Genomic DNA, 20,968 nt, shown 5'->3' on the forward strand with positions numbered 1-20,968 from the left:
TAGGGAAATCATTAACCTGCTCTCCTTTCTTTCCCCCCTCCTCTTTGGTTTCGTTTTTTTGTTTTGTGGTAGTCTGACCCTTGGTTATCATTACAGAACTATGGAGGTGCAATGAGACCCCCACTGAATGCTTTAGGTGGCCCTGGAATGCCTGGAATGAACATGTAAGCAAAATGCTGCCTTATTCTGCCTAGTAAAGTTTTTCTATTTTCTGTCTTCTAAGATGACTTTAATTTACAAAACAGTTTGAGCACTTCAGTCTCTTTGTGGGATAATAGAATGAACTGTACATGGCTGTAGTGTTAACTTCACTTTCATCATGTAATCTCATGTTTTTCTTCCTTCCCTTGCAACTTTTAAATTTTTTCTTCCATTTTCAGGTGTCAGAAATAAGAACTTTTAGCCTGTTTCTTTTTGATAAATGCATCGTCCTTATGTAGAATCGTGTAAGCAATATAAAGGGATGCTGACATGAGGACCATGACTTAACACTACTGAAGTAGAGAATCGAATACTGTTAACCTCATTTTTAAAGATACATAGAGCTTCCAAATAGTGGAATAGTTTTTAACTCTCAGAAAAATATATGAGTCTTTACTTTCGCTTTGTTTGTACCACTGTCTACACAGGAATAATTTTCTCTGGTAGTATCTTCCATATTAACAAATTTGCCATAGGAAGGATGAATTTTCTCTTGAAAATTCAAGATGTTCTTAGGTAAGAAGTAAGCTGAAGGGTTTGTTTGTTCAATTGTTTTGTTCTTCTTTTTACTAGAAAGGCCTTAACCCAAAAAGAGTGATTTGTTTCTGTCAGCCAATGCAATATGGTTTGTTAAAGAATTTTTATTTCTTTCCTATTATCCAACTTGCTCTCACAGTCCATACACACCAGGTACTTGTTACCGGTTTTCATTGATTTGCCAAAGGATCAGTTCCGTGATCTGTCCTAAAGAGATCTTACCAGAAATAATGAAAGTGTTCTGTGGAGGTTGGTGGGTGTCTCCTCAAGTATATTTTTTATCTGTTCATATCTTGGTAACTTACACATCAAATCGTACAACTCTGGCATCATTTAATGGCATTGAAGTTACACTGTGAAATAAGCTCTTTTGATGTATGTAGGGATTTTTTTTTTTTTTAAATTCTGAAACCATTTTCATGGAAAGCAGTTTTGCCTAAAATAGAAAATAGGTTAATTGGTGGGTACCAGGCAGACTCAAAGCTAAGAGAATGGGGAGAAAAAGTAGGTCAGATTTTTCCTATCACGTCTTTTAACTTTTAAAATAAAAATGGATAGACTCGAAGTCTGACTCTTTAAATTCCACAAACCTTAGCCTTTTATCAATGGTTGGTGCAAAAAAGAATGAGGGATATTGTGTTCTTATGTCAAAAACTGATACTCTTACCAAAAGGATAGAGGTAAATATAAATTTCACCTACCTGAGATTCTCACTTAAAATGCAGTTATTTTTGAGGAGTATAATTTTGAATACTTAATATTTTACTGTTTATAAAACTTCTACTTGTTAATGAACTTTTAAGCCTTAAAGACCTGATTTCCATTATTTGTAACTATTTTCTTTCATTTGGGGTCTTATAGTGTTTTTGGTTTTCTATAAATTTGGATTCCTTCAAGGTCAGTAAGATTCCCATAATAAGTAAACATCAAATAGGAAAGAGCCAACGAGAGAGAATAATTATTCTATTGATAGTGTTCCCAACAAAGCAAAAGTAAGTTTAAAGAGATATTTTAAAAATAAGGCTTATATTTATTGCACTCAATAGAGTAAGCTTTATTGAAATTCACTTTATAATTTATTATTTCTAATACAAAGTCTTAACTTTATGAAGGCAAACAAACATTTCTAACCAATATTTGTGGCTTTCTTCATGTCATTTCTTTTTCATGTTGACCTCCCCTACTTTAAAATGAAAGGAGGGACCAGTAGATGGCGTAATGGTTACATCGCTGGATTCCCATATGGTCGACACGGTTCAAGTCCCAGACCCGACAGCTTAAAACTCATGCCAGGCGTGTGTGCATGTTTACCCAAAATCCCAAGAGGTGAATGGAGGAGAAGGGATTGCAATGTGGCCATCCCCTTGAGGGATTGGTTTCTCGCTTTCTGTTTCTCTGACAAGTGCACGCACCCTATCATAAAAATCTCTCCAAAAGAAGGAAAGGAAAAGGCATTGGAATTGTCTAATGCCTTAAGCTGTGTCTTTCATTATTAAACTATTTACCTAACTAAAATATTTGTGTGTTGGGCCCTGCCCAAGAACCCTATCTAGATGATTTTTCTTTAGCATGCCATTTTTTTTCTCATTTACCTTGAGAATATAATAATAATGAAAAATAACCCAGTCCTGGTCACAAAGTAATTAAATACTGTATTCTAATTGTTACTATATCCTTTTATTGTAGAATAAACCATGTGAAGCAAAATTTTGATTACTTAATTGCTAAAAAAATTTTGGCCACTTCCAAAGAAAATGATTGCTCTGATATAATCTTTACGTTTCCATATGTTGTACTCAGGACACATTATACAAAATTTCATTTAAAATTAAAATAAAAGCTTATTTCAGTGTTTCTACAGTATAAATAATAATGCATCTTTTAAAAAGTAAAAAGCTTAGTATTAATTTTAGTAATTTAAAGCAAAATTTACAAACTATGACCATAATATAACTATGGCCGTAATATAAATGTTTTCAAATGCATTATAGATTAATGTTAAAAGGAAACTTAAATAGGGTAATTTCTTTTTTTTAATTTTTTAAAGAATTATTTTATTTAACTTTATTTATTTATTTATTTAAGTTTAACCAGAGAGGGACAGAGTGAGAGAGGGAGAGAAGGAAAGTGAAAAAGCAAGCCACCAGGTCCAGTACTCAAACTGTAGTTGACCTGTGGGAGTCCAGCACCTTTAACCACCATGCCACTGGCCAGCCCTAGGGATATATTTCTAAATTAACTACATTTGTACAAATTTCCAAAGCAATTATGATTTACTATTAAAGCATTTCTGATCCAACTTTGTATACCTTGCTGTTATACAGAAACTAAGAATACAAAAGCATTTCAAAGGATCTTTTTTTCTATTTCATATTTTATAGAATTGTAACATTTGTGTAGTTATCTTAAAATGTGAATTATAGAAGAAAAAAAATTCTCCTTCCTTTGGTAGTCATGGTTGCTTTGATTTCCTTACCAAAAAATTACAGGCATCTTTTAAATACCATTTCTCTCTGTTTTAGATCACCTGATTCTACTTCAAATTATACTTATATGAAAATTTTCATTCAAAATAATTTTTCTGAAGTTATAGTTTGTAGATTACTTTCATAATACTAATGACCTCAAAAGGCATTGAATTACTGAACTTAAGTAGTTGCTTTAATAGAATTATTCAGTACTATATAACCTCTATTTAGCGCTGTTTGCAAAACTTAAAATGTTTTCAAACACAATGGTAACAATGGGGGAAACTTAGCTTATCCATTTGAATTATTAATACTTGGTCTTTTATAATAGTGAAATAAAATTTAATATGAAATATGTAGTATTTAGGGAGTAGGTTATTTTATCAAACAAGTGAAATATATAAAAGGTATTTTATATTATTTATAGCATATATTTAGCATTTAATGTTATTTTTTAATTATTTAATTTTATTTGTTATTATCATCTTTTATCCAATTTGACCAGAGAGAGACAGAGAGAGAAAGAAAGGGAAAGTGAGAAAGCAAGCTGCCAGGTCCAGGACTTGAACTGTGTTCAACCATGTGGGAGTCTAGCACCCCAATCACTATGCCACCTGCCGGCCCAGCATTTAATGTTATTAAATAAACATGTAACTATTTTAACATTTAATTTAAATAGTATCATAATTTTACATTAGGCAATTTAAAAATATTACACTTAACACATCTTATTTATACAGCACTTGTTGAATCATAATTTAACTTTATTTATTTATTTATTTAAGTTTAACCAGAGAGGGACAGAGTGAGAGAGGGAGAGAAGGAAAGTGAAAAAGCAAGCCACCAGGTCCAGTACTCAAACTGTAGTTGACCTGTGGGAGTCCAGCACCTTTAACCACCATGCCACTGGCCAGCCCTAGGGATATATTTCTAAATTAACTACATTGGTACAAATTTCCAAAGCAATTATGATTTACTATTAAAGCATTTCTGATCCAACTTTGTATACCTTGCTGTTATACAGAAACTAAGAATACAAAAGCATTTCAAAGGATCTTTTTTTCTATTTCATATTTTATAGAATTGTAACATTTGTGTAGTTATCTTAAAATGTGAATTATAGAAGAAAAAAAATTCTCCTTCCTTTGGTAGTCATGGTTGCTTTGATTTCCTTACCAAAAAATTACAGGCATCTTTTAAATACCATTTCTCTCTGTTTTAGATCACCTGATTCTACTTCAAATTATACTTATATGAAAATTTTCATTCAAAATAATTTTTCTGAAGTTATAGTTTGTAGATTACTTTCATAATACTAATGACCTCAAAAGGCATTGAATTACTGAACTTAAGTAGTTGCTTTAATAGAATTATTCAGTACTATATAACCTCTATTTAGCGCTGTTTGCAAAACTTAAAATGTTTTCAAACACAATGGTAACAATGGGGGAAACTTAGCTTATCCATTTGAATTATTAATACTTGGTCTTTTATAATAGTGAAATAAAATTTAATATGAAATATGTAGTATTTAGGGAGTAGGTTATTTTATCAAACAAGTGAAATATATAAAAGGTATTTTATATTATTTATAGCATATATTTAGCATTTAATGTTATTTTTTAATTATTTAATTTTATTTGTTATTATCATCTTTTATCCAATTTGACCAGAGAGAGACAGAGAGAGAAAGAAAGGGAAAGTGAGAAAGCAAGCTGCCAGGTCCAGGACTTGAACTGTGTTCAACCATGTGGGAGTCTAGCACCCCAATCACTATGCCACCTGCCGGCCCAGCATTTAATGTTATTAAATAAACATGTAACTATTTTAACATTTAATTTAAATAGTATCATAATTTTACATTAGGCAATTTAAAAATATTACACTTAACACATCTTATTTATACAGCACTTGTTGAATCATAATATTTCAAAATTATGAGCTTCTTATCAGCTTAATGTCACTGTATGAAATCTTTTGCCATGATTTTGATATAGTTTGTTTTTTATGTTGTCATAAGATAAATATGCCCCAGTTTCTTTACTGGGATTTGTTTAGCATCAAACAAATCATGTGGGTCTTACTACCCAAACGTTTTACTTGATCATCACATATCCTTGTTTTGTCTTAGTTGCTGCCCATTAAGAATCCTACATCTAAAATCATCTTCTAAAGCATTCAAGTAATTGTGAAATCATCAAAATCATCACCTTAGAAAGGCAGCGATTTCCAGAGACAATATAAGGGCCTCTCACTTTCCTCCCTATTCACAACACTTTAGATCTCTTCTATTCTTTAACCCTAATTGGGAAAAAAAAAAATTTTTTTTTTTTTGAGAGATTTTCGCTATAGGGTGCATGCGCTCGCCAGACAGACAGACAGAGACATAAAGACAGAAAGTGAGAAATCACCCCCAGGGGGGATGGTCACACTGCAATCTCTTCTCCTCCATCCTCCTCTTGGGATCTTGGGCACACATGCACACGTGACCGGCGTGAGTTTTAAGCCACCGAGTCTGGGACGCGAACCACGGTCGACTACATGGGAGTTCAGCAACATAGCCATTACGCTAACTGCTGGTTCCCTAGAAAAAATTCTACTTGAACAGCTCTAAAACAGCCCAAGGATAGGAGTTAAGTCCTTGTCTGCTCCTTACATCCCTATGGAATCAAATAACAAAACTAAAATCAGTTTTACATATTCCAACCAAACACAGGCAGTATAATAACTGACTGGGACCAGCGGATGTAATGGTTACATCACTGGACTCCCATATGGCTGTTCAAGTCATGGACACAGAGGCTTGAAACTTACACTGGGCATGTGTGTGTGTGTGTGTGTCCAAAATTCTGAGAGGTGAATGAAGAAGGGATTATGGCATGACCATTCCCCTGGGGGTTATTTCTCACTTTCTGTCTCTCTATCTTTCTCTGTCTCTCTGGCAGGTGCACATGCTCTCTAGCAAAAATCTTGCCAAAAAAAAATTAAAATAAAAAAATAATTAACCAAGACAGCCTTTTGATCTAACATTTAGGACTTTAGGTTTAAAGACTCTAAGATCAAAGGACATATTTTGTTGTTGATATTAATGTTTTATTTTTTTTTTAATTTTGTTGTCCTGGTAATGAAAGGGAAAGGAATTTCTAATGACCCTAATTACAAAGGGCCTACTGACAGTAGACTATTTTCATAAGACAGTATCTATTCAGGTATACATAGCAATATAGCTTGAGGACATGAAACCTTTTTGATTTAATTATTTGGACATTAATTTTGTATTAAAAGCTTTAGGTCTTTACAAGCTGTGAAACACAAAACATTCTCCTCCACTCTAAAACAAAGTAGTATATTGGGAAACATTAGCACAGATTACCCCCTATTTTTTCAAAATTTATGCTGACCTCTGTCTTGAACTAAAATTATGTAGACAAGAAATGGAATCCCTTATTTAATAGTCACTAAGTCATCAGTAGCACTTTAAGATAGTTCATATAGATAGGCAAAGTAACATGATACTCATTGTGTTTCTTTTAAAAGAGAACAACTTAGTGGCCTTTTATGTATATTTATTTATTTGTAACTTAATAAGAGCAATTGCTTTATAAATACTAATTCACAAGTAATTTCATTTTCTTTTTTTTTTTGGGGGGGAGAGGTTTTTGCTATAGGGTGCGTGCACTTGCCAGACAGACAGACAGAGACAGAGAGACAGAAAGCGAGAAATCACCCCCCAGGGGGGATGGCCACGCCGCAATCCCTTCTCCTCCTTTCTCCTCTCAGGATCTTGGGCACGTATGCACACGTGCCTAGTGTGAGTTTTAAGCCACCGGGTCCAGGACATGAACCGCGGTTGACTGACTACGTGGTAGTCCAATGACATAGCCATTACGCTAACTGCTGGTCCCCCAGTAATTTCATTTTTGATGAGACACAGGTAGCACTGCATATTGATACCACAAGATTACATTTATTTTATAATTCTAACTTTTTACTACAAAAGTATGTTTTTATAATTATTTGGATATGACTAGACATTTACTGATACAGATAGTTATCATTTTAAATTCATTGTAATAGGTATTTAATATTAAAATTAAACTGGGCTTACAAAAAGTAGTTTGACTTAGGAAGAAAACAGTTCATGGAATGATAAAAAAAATTTTATTTAAGAAATTAAACAGCTATTAAAATATGGGGATGGCAGGGGGAGTGATGGTTGAGGTGCTAGACTCTCAGATGGCTGACTATGGTTTGAGTCCTGGACCTGGCAGCTTGCTTTCTTGCTTTCTCTCTCTCTCTCTTTCTCTCTCTCTCTCTCTCTCTATCTCTCTCTGATCAAATTTAAAATAATAATGAATGAAATTAAATAAATAATTATTTTTTATAAAATAGCTATTAAATACAAAGAGACTAAGTTTAGCCCTGGAATTAAACTACATAGTTCATTGAATGTAAATATTACTAGTTTATACTTTATTATTTACTGTAGCATTCAAAGCATAGGTTAAAATTTCACTTATCATATTTTTTCCTAGGGGTCCAGGTGGTGGTAGACCTTGGCCAAACCCAACAAATGCCAATTCAGTGAGTATATATAACTTTTCTTAATTTCTTTGCACTTTGTAACATTTAACAAAAACAGCAAAATTCCATTGCTTTTAAAAGCCTTACGATTGATTCTCTTCTTTTTGAAAACTAATCATTAAAAATATTTGCTTATATTCTTAGAAAAATATGCATAATTTCTGAAATAATGTCATTTTTTTCACTCCTAACTGTAATATAAACATACGTCCTATATCAGCAGACTTTAAAAAGTAAAGGTAGAAATGTGATTTAAGTATACCATAGTTGCCCACATAGTGCCCTGTATTTATCATAAAATGTTCTGATCGTCTAAACTAACCATAATAATCACTAAGTTGGAGCCTCTATTAGATGAAACCAGATTATTATTGATCACACATGTGTTTGCTCTTTTGCTGTCCCAGGAAGCAAGTGCACATCTGCCTTGTGTTTCTTAGCTAAGCTGCCCTCCCTGCACATCTCTCTATGTGCCTTCCGTCCTGGGGATTCTCTTTTTGTCTCTATGGCAGTAATTTGATTGCATTATTTTCTCTCTATTAGTAATGTCCCATAAACATATGTACCTGTTAAACAGTAAGCTATCGGGGTCAGCAGGTGGTGAGGTGGTTAAAGCCCTGAATTCCCATATAGAGTCCTGGTTCGAGTCCTGGACCTAGGGCCTTGAAAATAACACCAAGCACATGTGCTTGTGTGCCCAAAATCCAGAGAGGAAAATGGAGAAGGGATGGCAGCGTGACCATCCCCCTTGGGGGTAATTTCTCACTTTTCCTTTCTCTGTCTCTTTCTGATGAGCACATATGCCCTATTGCAAAAGAAAGAAAATTAAGCTATGAATCTTAAAATTAATTTGATTTTAATCTCATAACCCTGGAGCTGATTTTCTTGACTTGGAAACCTTGAGTTCTTCAGTGTGTGAGCAAGATTTTCCCTGTACATTGGTGTCCATACTACACAAAAAAGCCTGGGTCGAGTGGGTCAGTATGGGGCTGAAATTCAACCTGTGTTCTACTGGCAAAGTCTATGGGCATCTACCCAGAAGGGATATCCTTTGCTGATATGTGCAAAGTGACCTTCAGTAATTAACAGTGGCCTTAATGGTAAATAAACATGAAAGCGATCCAGTACTTAAGATTAATTTAAACTTCAAGACAGTCAAAAATGAGCTATGTGTGGTATAAAAAGAGTCATCCTAAAACCATTGTTAATCTAAAGCAGAAATACTTTCTTGTCAAGTAAATACCTGTCTTGTTTTTAGGAAAAATATTAACTTATTTTACCTGCTTTTCTGTTAGTTTTAACAGCTATTGACATTTGCCAGTTAAATGAAATTATTTCATGTAGAAAGAATGACATTGCTTTCCGTTGGTCTTTGGTGGGCTATTTTTTTATTATCATAATCTTGTTTATATTACATTGAATCACATATAACTTTACAGTGTATTACCTTTCTTTTTCCAGAAGGAATACCATGTGTATCAGTCAGTACAAAGACATTAAAATCCCCATCATCATCAAATAGCTTTTCATTATTTTTTTCCAGATTATTATTATTATTATTATTTCAATTATTTTTTTAAACATTCAATCACTATTTATCATTTTGCTTGTAAAAAGACTTCACTCAACCTGAAATACTTCTCAGACCAGTCCAGTTGAGAATACTATACATGTCATTATCATGGTGGACTATTTAATTTTAGCAAATCTTCTTCTAAGATAGTATTTTGCCAAATCATATTCTAATGTGAATACCATTATGTCTTCAAAATTCTTTTAGTTTGCTTGTATGCTTTAGAAGAATGTGCATTTTTGTTTGCTTCATGCTATTTGCCGTAACTGACTCATGAACAATGGTATCTGGCTAGCAGCTCAAGAAACACTTCTTTGAACTTCTTATTAAAATGGGCACAATGGAGCTGGCCCTATAGCTTAGTGATTAAGAGAACTGGCTCCCACATGGCTAACAATGGTTTGAATCCTGGCCATGACCTTTGTGAAACATGCTAGGTACACAAGTGCAGCAACCCAAAATCCTGACAGGATGGAGAAATGGAGGAGAAAGGATTAAGACCTGATCATGTCCCATTGAGGGGCGATTTCTCCCTCTTTTTCTCTCTGTGTCTATGTAGCGAGTGTACATGCCCTCTTGCAATTAAAAAAGATAAGTGCCCATGACAATACAGAAAATACCATTTTATTTTTACTACTAAAAACTGACAATCTTCATAGTACCAAAATCTGGAAAAAATTTTCACTCTCTGTATGTCTGATGACCCTGGATTGAAAAGCACAACCAGGCCCAGCTTCAGTGGTGCAGAGAGCAATGTACTGACCCACGGTGCTTGAAGCCACATATCCAGTCCTGAATTTGGACCCTAGGTCAACCTGATAAACACCAAAATCATATGCACACCCAGGATCCTGAGTAACTGGAGGACTGAGGGAAGGAATTGCAGTATGATGAGACCTCTTGAGGATGCCTGTCTGTCCATGTCTCTGTCTCTCTCTCTCATCAAAGAAATAAAATAAGTAAACTTAAAAGTACAACTCATGTTCCATCTTAATCATGTAAGCCTTTCCTTCTAGAAGCAAGAAGAACCTACTCTCCTTCCTCATTGTCAGCTCAGTCAACCATTATTCTACAGCCTATTTTTGGCAGCCAGAGTACAGTTCACATCCATCAATACCCATAGCCATCAATACTTCCTTTTATAGACATATCCAGACATGCTATTTCCCAAAAGCAACTTTAGAAGGTAGCAGGGTTGAGGGGTTGATATTGAGGAAGGTGCATTATATCTAAGGGGTTTATTAACCAAGTAAAGAGTGTTACATAGAAACAAAGAAGAGGAGAAACCTCTGTATTCTGATGATTTTAGTTTTTCAGGTACTCCATCTTTTCAGAATTTAATAGAGCAGGGCACTATGAGTAGGAGAATGTATGATAGCATGTTAGCAGCTCTGCACCATTTCCGACCCTGAGAAACATAGGGGTTAGGGTAGAAGCTGTGTACATTGCACTGATGCCCAGCGGCCAGTCTGAAATGGACATTGGACCAGCACATAGGTAGGAAAATAGATAGAGCCAACAGCCGTCCCCTCAATATAAGCCAGGCAGAGACATCTGCCCTCACTCACAGTGTGTAAATAGTGAAAAGGCGTGGGGAAGGCCTGTGGCTTTCTCTCGAGAAATTGTTCATTACCCTGAGCATGCAAGGAAAAGCATTCCTCTGAAAATGACTTACTATGAAAACAAAAGTCATAGAAAACTGATGACTTTCTCACAAAAAATATCGGGCTTTCTCTATAAAGCAGGGGCAAAATGTATCAAGGAGAGACTTTATTCCTCACATACCGTTGATTATTCTGTACTGACAATTTCTCTGTATTATTTCAAATTCCAAGTTCCTCAGACTTCCTGAAAGACTTTTTAGTTTCTATCAATTTGGTAAGGCTCTGACTCTTCAGGGCAGCCTATTAAAGTGATTGTTTTGTTTTTGCAGTTTTCGTGTATGTTTTATTTATTTTTTCCTTTAAATGTTTATTTTGAAGTAACTTCAAATTTACAGAAGAGTTGCAAGAATAGTACATAGAATTCCCATAAGCCTTTCACCCAGATTCCCAAGTGTTAATGTTTTACTACATTTGCTTTATGAGTTTGTCTATATATAAACATATTTTTTCCTGAAGCATTTAAATTTCCTGAGACTTTATTCTCAAATACTTCAGTGTGTTTTCTAAAAACAAAAGCATTATGTTCCATAACTCCATATAAAGATCAAAATAAGGAAATTAACATGATGGGATGCTCTTTTCTAGTCTATAAACCTCGTTTAGATTTTATCAATGTCCCAACAGTATCTTTTATATCAAAGAAATTCCAGTTTACTTGTTGGATTTATCTGTCATGCTTTTTTGGTTTGTTTGCTTCTTTTAGTCTATCTCAACCTTACATTTTGTTAAATGCAAATCAGTTACTATTTAAAATATTCTATAATATGGATTTGTCTGATATTTTTTCATGGTTAGATATAGGATATACATATTTGTCATGGTTCTCTACTATAAAATTATTTTTCCCTTTGTAATTATTAACTTGGAGACATACCTTGAAACTAGACAAAATATCTTTTTCCTCCTTACTCCTGCTATTTTTGGCATTTATTAATAATTTTTGCCTGAACCAGTTTTTACTTCTCCATTTATTAGTTAGATTTCTGCTATAACAAAGAGTTGTTCTTTCATATGTATCAAAGGAACTCATTGGTTATTGTATTCAGTTAATTTAAGAGGCTAAAATCGTCTCAAATTTGGCCAATGAGAACCTCTGCAAGCTGGGTTATTTGTCCTTTTAACATGTCTCAATTATTCTCTGAATACTTTGAAGCTCTTCTTATATTTTCCTGTGAAAATGGCCATTTCTCCAAAAAGTATTGGGTTGGTCATTTAAAAATGAAGAAATGGAAGTCCTTTAGTTGTTTCTCTGCCTCATGCCATAATACCACAATCATGGTTTGTAGGACTCAGGATACTGTCACAACTCTTGAATTATCTAATTAGACAATATATCTATCCCTTAATTTTCTTTGTCAAATACAAGCTGAGTATCAGTAATCTGAAAGGCCCAATTTCAAAATCTTTCAAAGTAATGAAACTTTTTGGGGTCAACATGATGCTACAAGTAGAAAATTCTATAGTTGATCTCATATGATATCACAATCAAAATGATGCAATTAAAAATATTGTATAGAGCCAGCTCCTTGGCCTAGTGGTTATGGGAGCTTGATCCCACTTGACCCAATTGCAATTCAAGTCTCTGCCATGGTAGCTTGAAAAACACACTGGGCACATGTCCATACATACTCAAAACCCGACAAGAAGGAGAAGTGGAAGAGAAGAGATAGCAATGGACTATGTCCCATTAGGGGAGTACTTTATCCCTCTCCCTCTCTCTGTCTGTCTCTCATGCAAGCGCATGTACCCACTGGCAAATTAAAAAAATATACATTGGATAAAATTACCCTAAGGCTATGTGTATAAGGTGGATGAAACATAAATGGATTTTGTATTTAGGCTAGAGTCTCATCTCCCAGATATCTCATGTATATGCAAATATTCCAAAATCTGAAATCCAAAACATCTCTGTTCTGACGCATTTTGGATAAGGGATACTCAAACTGTAGTCGATTCTTTCAGTTCTGTAATTCTGGCCTTGTAGTCCCCTGAATTTGCTTATTTTCTACATCTTCGTTTTTATCATTCATTTTATCTAATATATTTTGAGCAAAGCATGGGTTCAAAGGAAGGATTTAGGGATAAGGAGAAGGAAAACATTGATCATTTCAGACTTTCAAATCTAGGTACCTGGAAGAATGGGAATAATATAGCTATGCTAGGAACACAGGAAAAGAAGCAAATTTAGAGGGTAGAGGGTAGACACTGAATTTTGTTTTATTTTTTTTTTTGAATGTTAAATATGAAGTATCTGTAGAATACCTTTGGTTCTGCCACAGTACCAAATGCATATTTCTATAATTGTTAGAAAAAATTAAACTTTATACAATTTTACTCTTCCCATCCAATATATAATCACACCTTAGGTCCTCTTTTTTTCCTCTTGCCTCAACAATAGAAATATTTCTTCTTTCCAGTGCCCACCCTTCCCTTCTCTTATTCCTCCTCTTGTAGCTTCCTTGTAGCTCTTGTTCATTCACTCTTCCAAATGAGTCTTCAGTCTGTCCCTTTCCTTTGGTGGGAACTTTCCTCAAATGTTGCCAGTGAACAAAATCCCAAGACAACCTTACACCGCAGTCCTCCATTCCTCCCATTGGGAGGGGATAGCTAATAGAAAACTCCTCTCAATTTTTCCTAGGTCTCCTACCATCTCATGCCTCTCACTTCCAGTCCCTCACCACATGTCTACTAGATAAGGAATTCCTTGGGCTTCCTGTCTCATTCCTCACTGTATGACAGTGCAGTACCTGAAACATAGCAGATGATGAATGAAGGTTTATTGAATGAACTTTTCAACTGATTTCAATTCTCGTGAAAGTCCCGTACTAAGGTTGTTGGTGATCTCTTACTTACCAGGCTAACACAACAGCTTATTCTCTGTCCTCATTATATCTGAAATATTTGATCCCTTAACCTTGTTTTAAATGTTTTTCTTTTCATTTTAATAATGTTTCCTTATGTTTCTACATTTTAATAAAGTACTTTTTTATTATTCCAAGCATGCCACAGAAAGGTTAAAGACTTGATCCTGACAGTGTTGAGGAATAAGCCCAGATTAGCATTTCCTAGCCAACCTGCACCTACTCCCTGCCTCTGAAAAGAGGCTTCTTTGACTTTTTATAATTTTTTTAATGTTTTCATGTGATTCAACTGTCATGGTATCTAGTCAAATCCTAAATCAAGTATGTGTCCAGCAAAAATGGAAATTTATTCAATTGAAGCTGTATCTTTAGTCCCCATCTCTAGTAAGTTTTAGATCGATATTTCTAAATATTTGTTAATCAGATCTATCTCAACGTCTGCTAGTACCTTCATATGCAGCATGTCAGACATTTCACCAATCCTGCCCTACTTCCATGAATTCTTTATATATAAATGACTAGCACAATGATCAACCCAGTCACCAAATTGGAAATCTAAAAATTACCTTAATTTCTTCCTTCTCTATATCTGCCACACCTTGTTTGTCACTGAGCCCTACCGAGGTGTTTGTGATATGACTACCAAATTCTCTTTTTCTGCCTATCTTAATTATCACTCACTACAACTCTGTTTATACTCTCTTGCCTAGACTCTTTGCAATAGTTTCTAAGTTATGTTCACATCATGATGCCTTTAGAGTTATTGTACTAAAGCATAATTTTTTTGAAGAGGTTTTTTCTATAGGGCTTGTGCGCTAGCCAGGCAGACAGAGAGAAACAGAGAGACAGAAAGCAAGAAATCACCCCCCAGGGGGGATGGCTACGCCACAATCCCTCCTCCTCCATTCTCCTCTTGGGATCTTGGGCACACACGCACACGCGCCCAGCGTGAGTGTAAGCCATTGGGTCTGGGACGCAAACGGCGGTCAATTACATGGGAGTCCAGCAACATAGCCATTACGCTAACTGCTGGTCCCAAGCATATTTCTTTAAGCTTATTCATTTATTTCTTCCATGAACAAGAGAGCCTGACAGATAGATAGCATCCCCAATAGGGCTCTGATGCCAAAAACTACACACAACCTTCAGCCAGACCTGGATCATGGGCACATGTGAGCCAGGTATACTCAGGGAGACCTTTGGACTTGAACTAGAAGTCTTCTCATGTGGGATGGCCTCACTGAGCACCACACCTTACTGCTATGCCACTGTGTAGCCTCAACTAAAACATAAATTTGAACACATCTCTCTACAACCTGCAACTCCTTATTTCCTATAGCGTAAATTTAATCTTAGTCTTACCTTGCAGCCTCATTAATTACCGTAACTGCATAGAAGTCACACATCATGTGTAATTTTGTACAGTAACAGTCATACACAAAGTAGCTAGCTCCTGCTCTGTGAAGTTCATACCATTTCCCAAATAGACTATGTAATTCCAATTTCTTCCTTTCTCTCTACCTTTCTTTTTTTCTTTCTAACTAAATGTTAGTTTTCCCTCTTGTCTTCTTGTTGGGCTTCTACTCAAGTCCCAGCTGCCCAGCTCAAATATATATTCTGTACCCACATAGTACTAATACCTGTACTGTTACACATCTCAAGTGTCAGGGCCTGTAGGCAACTTTCAAGAGTGTAGGTTCAGTATAGTTGTAGGTGTAGGAACCTAAATGCTGAACTTGAATGAAATCATTGAAGAATATGAGGTAGAAACAGTATAAGCCACAATTAAAAAGCCTGGCATGGGGGGAGGCTAGCAGGTGGCGTGGTGGTTAAGGCACTGGACAATCCCACATGGCAGACCATGGTTTGAGTCCTGGACTTGATGACTTGTTTTCTCACTTTCTTTCTCTCTTTCTCTCTTTCTCTCTTTCTCTCTTTCTCTCTCTCTCTCTCTCTCTCTCTCTCTCTCTCTCATCAAATTAAAAAAGTAAGTGAATAAATAAATCATTTGAAAAAAGCCTGACATGGAAAATGGAAAGAAATTTAACAACTAAGTGAGGTGACAGATTTTTAAAAAGTATTGTTATAAGACATTTATTATACTTAACTATGTTTGAAGAAGTCATGGAGAAAAACTTAAAAATATAAAAGGAGCAAAGACTTAGAAGAATTAAAAGAGGTTAAGAGGAGCTAGGTTTGAAAACATGGAGTTTTTTTTTTTTTTCCTACCTGGGATGAATAAATGTTTTTTCCTTATTGCCAGAGGGCATGTGGGCTTGCCACAGAGACAAGAGAAATCATGTTCCAAAAACAAATGGTCATGCCACAATCCTTTTCCCTTCCTTTCTTCTTCCTGTCAGGATTTTAGGCTTACCTGCTACCACACATGTTTTCAAACCTCTGGGGCTGGGACTTGAACTGTAATCAACCATGTGGGATCTAGCTCTCTATACATAGCACTTAACCACTGTGCTATAGGGCTGCCCATAGATGAAATTTTAAGTCCATAAACAAGGGGAGGTTGAGATGAAATTGAAGGCATAACAAGAATTAGGTGGCTCAATATATGACAGGGGCGCAAAATATCCCCTCAGCATGCTGTAATTACCATAAGGGCCAGCTCAAAAGAGTCACTGTTAAATATTTGGGAACTTAAAAAGCTATGGGAATATTTACACTACAGAAATGGGCAAGTGCTACAGATTGTGACTCTTCCTACCCCCAAAGATTACCTAGTTTACCAGCACTTACTAGTACGCTTCAGAACTTCCATGAAGGCTTAGCCAAAATGCTTCCCGATCTTAGTGAAGACCAGGTACAAATTAGAGAGCATGATTATATTTTGAACTTTGTGTTTCTGTCCAGGAAATTTCTGCTATAAAACAGAATAGTTGGCTAGGGAGTGATCCAACAGATGGAAATGAACAAAGTAGACATTAGAATAATGATCTTAAGATATTTTAGAGAAAAATAAAGTGCTGACCGTACCATGGGAAAGGGATAGAGACAATTTAGTTGTAAACTAATAGAGAAATAATGCACTAAGCAAAATGGAACAATTATGATAGAAGATGATTCTGGTTGGAATATGGAGTAATTGTCATGAGAAATAGAAAAGATATCAGGCAAGGGAGTTGTTCAGAACTCTGTGTAAAGAGTTCTACAATGTGCTCATACTTATAGATAGAAAACAGGGTGGGCCAGCTGGTGGTGTGGTGTTAAGACGCTGAATCCCACATGACTAATAGCATGATTCGAGTTCTGGATCCGACAGCTTGAAAAGTATACTGGGTACATGTGTGTGCATGCCCAAAATCCTGAGAGGAGAAGTGGAGGAGATGGGATTATGGCACAGCCACACCCTGTGGCAGGGTCTTGTGGGGGTAGGGAGGATGCTTTCTCACTTTCCTTCTTTCTCTCTTTCCTCCAGTAAGTACATCCACACTCCAGGAAATTAAAAGAGGGAAGTATACTGTAAAGGAAGGCATTAAACTGTACACCTCAAAGATCTAACGGGTAGTTAGATTTTTAGTTACTTAAGAACAATATAGGCGATACAGTGTGGCAGAAAAACATGAGCCAATGCAGAGGACACAGGGAGATGAAGATGGTGGTAGGATCCAGCAGATACGTTGGTGATATGGTGAGGGCAGATGCACATGTTTGAAATAATGAGAAACAGAGGGTAGGTGGTAGTTTATACACTGAAAGGCGGCCAGGAGAGCAAAGTTGTACTCATTCACTGAGTCTAGTAAAATCGATTACTGCCATAAGAATTTCAGTACTCATAGCAGAAGTAATCCTCACTACTAGTGAGGCTGGAGACTCAATGGCTATCTGCAGTGCTGAGTTACCCAGAGGCAGCCCAGAGAGGGCCTCAGGGACATATGGTCTATGCTTAAGGCACAGCAAGGACACTAAACAATGAAGAGAAAAAGCTTTTTAAATAACTCAATATGAAGTATTTCCAAAAATGCACCAAAGACGTATTCATGAAAGGTAAATCATAGCATTGTTGTACTTCCTTATACTTACTTCATGGGTTTTATATTATTTTATGTTTAATTATATGGCATGCGTTGGGTTGGAGGGGAGTGCTTAGAGTACAGGCATTATAACCTTTTATTTACTCTAAAGGCCCTATTTGGCCCTGGTTGTCTTCAAAGTAGATAGTAATTTGTTGACTTTTTTCAGAATAAGGCAAAAATATCTCTTCTGAATATAAGAATCTTCATACAAGTGAGGTTTTGTCAAAAAGAAAATATTTGAGGCCTAGTGGGTTAAGGGAGTTGGATCCCACATGGCTGACTGCAGTTTGAGTCTCAGTCCTGGTGCCTTGAAAAACATGCTGGATACATGCATGTCATTGCTGAAAGTCCTGACAAGCTGGAAAAATGAAGAGACCAGGGGGTGATGCTTTGTACTTTTTCCCCTCTCTCTGTCTCTCTCTGGTGAGCACATCCACCCTCTGTGGGGGGGGGGGGAATAAACACAGCAAAACTGGATTTAACTTTCCCTGTTAATACACACATTCAAGGACCAGTTTTTAGATTAAAATTTTTTCCAGTTTTCCTTTTTCTAGCTTTTTGGAGTTTTGTTTTTGTTTTTGTTTTTGTTTTTGTTTTTGTTTTCCAGAGGGTGCATAGGTGTGTGGGGCAGGGTAGGGAGGAAAGGAGAGAAAGAGAGAGAGAGAAAAAAAAAGTACTCTTCTATGGGGCCAGGTCATGCTACAATTCTTTTTCTCCAAGTCTCTCTCCTATCAGGATTCTGGGCCACTCCCACGCCTGCCATGTAAATCACTACTAGGGCCATGACTTGAACCCTGATCTGTAGTATTGGAAGGCCTAGCCAACATAATCAGACCAGAGAGGGAAACAAAATGCATTTGAAAAGGAAAGGAAGAAGTGAAATCATTCCTATTTGCAGATGACATAATTATATATATATAAAATCCAAAAGAATCCATGAAAATACTCTTGGAAGTGACAAATGAAGTCAGTTAAGGTTGTGTGATACAAGATCAATATACAAAATTCTATAGCATTTCTATACACCAGTAATGAACAGACTAGGGCAGAATTGAAGAAAATAATCCCATTTACAATAGCCACAAAAAAATAAAAAATACCTAGGAGTAAACCTAACCAAAGAGGTGAAAGACCTCTCTAAGGAAAACTGAAAAAACAAATTGAACATGATACAAAAGAAAGTGGAAAGATAATCCTTGTTCTTGGATTAAAGAGTCAATATAATTAAAATGTCAGTTCTACCCAAATTAATTTACAAATTCAGCTTGATTCCAATCAAACTACCAGTGGCATTCTTCAGAGGAATAGGAAAAAAAAATTAAAATTTGTCTGGAATTGTAGAAGACCCATATTGTCAAGACAATACTATACAAAAAGAATAAAATAGGAGTCACTTCACTGCCTGACCTCAAAATATATTTCAGAGCTATGTTAACCAAAACAGCCTGGTACAGGCACAAAAGCAGGCTCGCAGACTCTGATCAGCCATATCAAACCCTGGCTTCCTTTGCACTGCCTTTAACTGTTCTAGTATAAGGCTAACCTTTGTTTTTATTTCTTAAATTATCACAGCAATGTGTGTGCGTGCGTGTGTGTGTGTGTGTGTGTGTGTGTGTGTGTGTGTTTGAGGTTTTTGCTATAGGGTGTGTGTGCTCACCAGAGAGACAGAGAGAGACAGAGAGACAGAAAGTGAGAAATCACCCCCCAGGAGTGATGGCCATGCCGCAGTCCCTTCTCCTGCGTTCTCCTCTCAGGATCTTGGGCATGCACACACACGCGCCTGACATGTGTTTAAACCACCGGGTTCAGGACTCGAACCACGGTCTACTACGTGGGAGTCCAGCGACATACCCATTACACTAACTGCTGGGCCTGCAATGTGGTATTAATACCATCCAATCGCTAGAAAAGAGCTTGGTTAAGAGCTTGGTTTAAAGAGAAAGAGGGTATTTGTTTTCCATATCTGATCCCCTGACAAATTAGTAGTCCTTGGAGAGTCATATCAACAAACCCTTTCATATTTATTATTTGCTGGTAGCTAATTAGAAAGGCAAGATCTATCTGTTAAGTATTGACCAGCACTACATGAATGCAGTAGCCTGAAACCTGTCTTACCAACAGCAGAAGAAAGGCACATAGCTTTGAAGTTGTATCTATAAAGTCTGCTAATTTTAAAAATTCTGGTTCTATTTTTAGCTGTACAAATACATATCTTTTTACTTACAAAATAAGTCATTAGTGTCAAGCAGTGTTTACAACTTCCTGAAACCAATACAACTTGCAGCTGTAATTCTGTCTAAACTCCTCTGGACTCTAATTCACTTTGTCTTATATAAACCCAAGAGAATATTGTACTTACTGTTTTCTAGACCTAAACAGATATATATGTCTTTATCTTCTACTATTTTTTGTGGTGTATTTGAAAAGGTCAAGAAATAGAATCATTTTAGGTCAGTCTACATATTTCCACATGAATCAAAAAAAAATCTTTTTGTCCTGTTCATGTTCCAGATACCATACTCCTCAGCATCTCCTGGGAATTATGTAGTAAGTACATTTGGTTTTGTTTGCTCATAAGAATTGATGTTACGTTTTATTTGGGCAATAAAATAGTTGTCCAGATGTTAAGAAGAGCCCCTGTGTATTGGCCAAGAAATGAACATCTTGAGTTGTTTCATCTGCCAACCTCAGTACATATGTTGATGTTCATTAGTGAAACAGTTATCAATCTGGCCAGAATTGCCCTGTGTACTGTGTTTTATTTCAGCATATGTTTCCAGAAACCAGTACAATACACTATCCAATCATGTAGAGAGCCATCCCCAGTTACACAGGGATATGCTTGAATTTGCAGTCCTCCAAGAAAATAATCGACTCTCCCTCTCCAACCCTACCCGCCACAAATATAAGTCGTTCAACTTTCTCCCGATTATGCAGTGAATTAGATAGCAAAACAATGACTAGTCATTTGGCGAGGCCTTTTAGTTTTGTCTTTCTTAGAAATGAGAACACTTATTTTTCTTATTGTTTAGTACATGTTAAAATTTTCCAA

At 35.9% G+C, this 20,968-nt stretch overlaps 1 protein-coding gene across 5 annotated transcripts in view; it reads left to right on the forward strand.

The window, feature by feature from the left end:
• Positions 1–20,968, forward strand: part of SSBP2 (single stranded DNA binding protein 2) — a 334,115-nt gene that overhangs the window by 284,437 nt on the left and 28,710 nt on the right. For 3 of the 5 annotated variants that reach the window (XM_006143492.3, XM_006143490.3, XM_006143493.3), the window contains 3 exons: positions 73–164; positions 7,742–7,790; positions 20,428–20,463. In XM_006143492.3, coding sequence (XP_006143554.1) covers positions 73–164; positions 7,742–7,790; positions 20,428–20,463 — 177 coding nt within the window. The remainder of the gene's footprint in view (positions 1–72; positions 165–7,741; positions 7,791–20,427; positions 20,464–20,968) is intronic. The other 2 variants (XM_006143491.3, XM_006143494.3) reach the window with 1 other exon arrangement.

The sequence above is a fragment of the Tupaia chinensis genome, unplaced genomic scaffold, assembly GCF_000334495.1.
Source record: "Tupaia chinensis unplaced genomic scaffold, TupChi_1.0 Scaffold000099_1, whole genome shotgun sequence".
Lineage (NCBI taxonomy): Eukaryota > Metazoa > Chordata > Mammalia > Scandentia > Tupaiidae > Tupaia > Tupaia belangeri.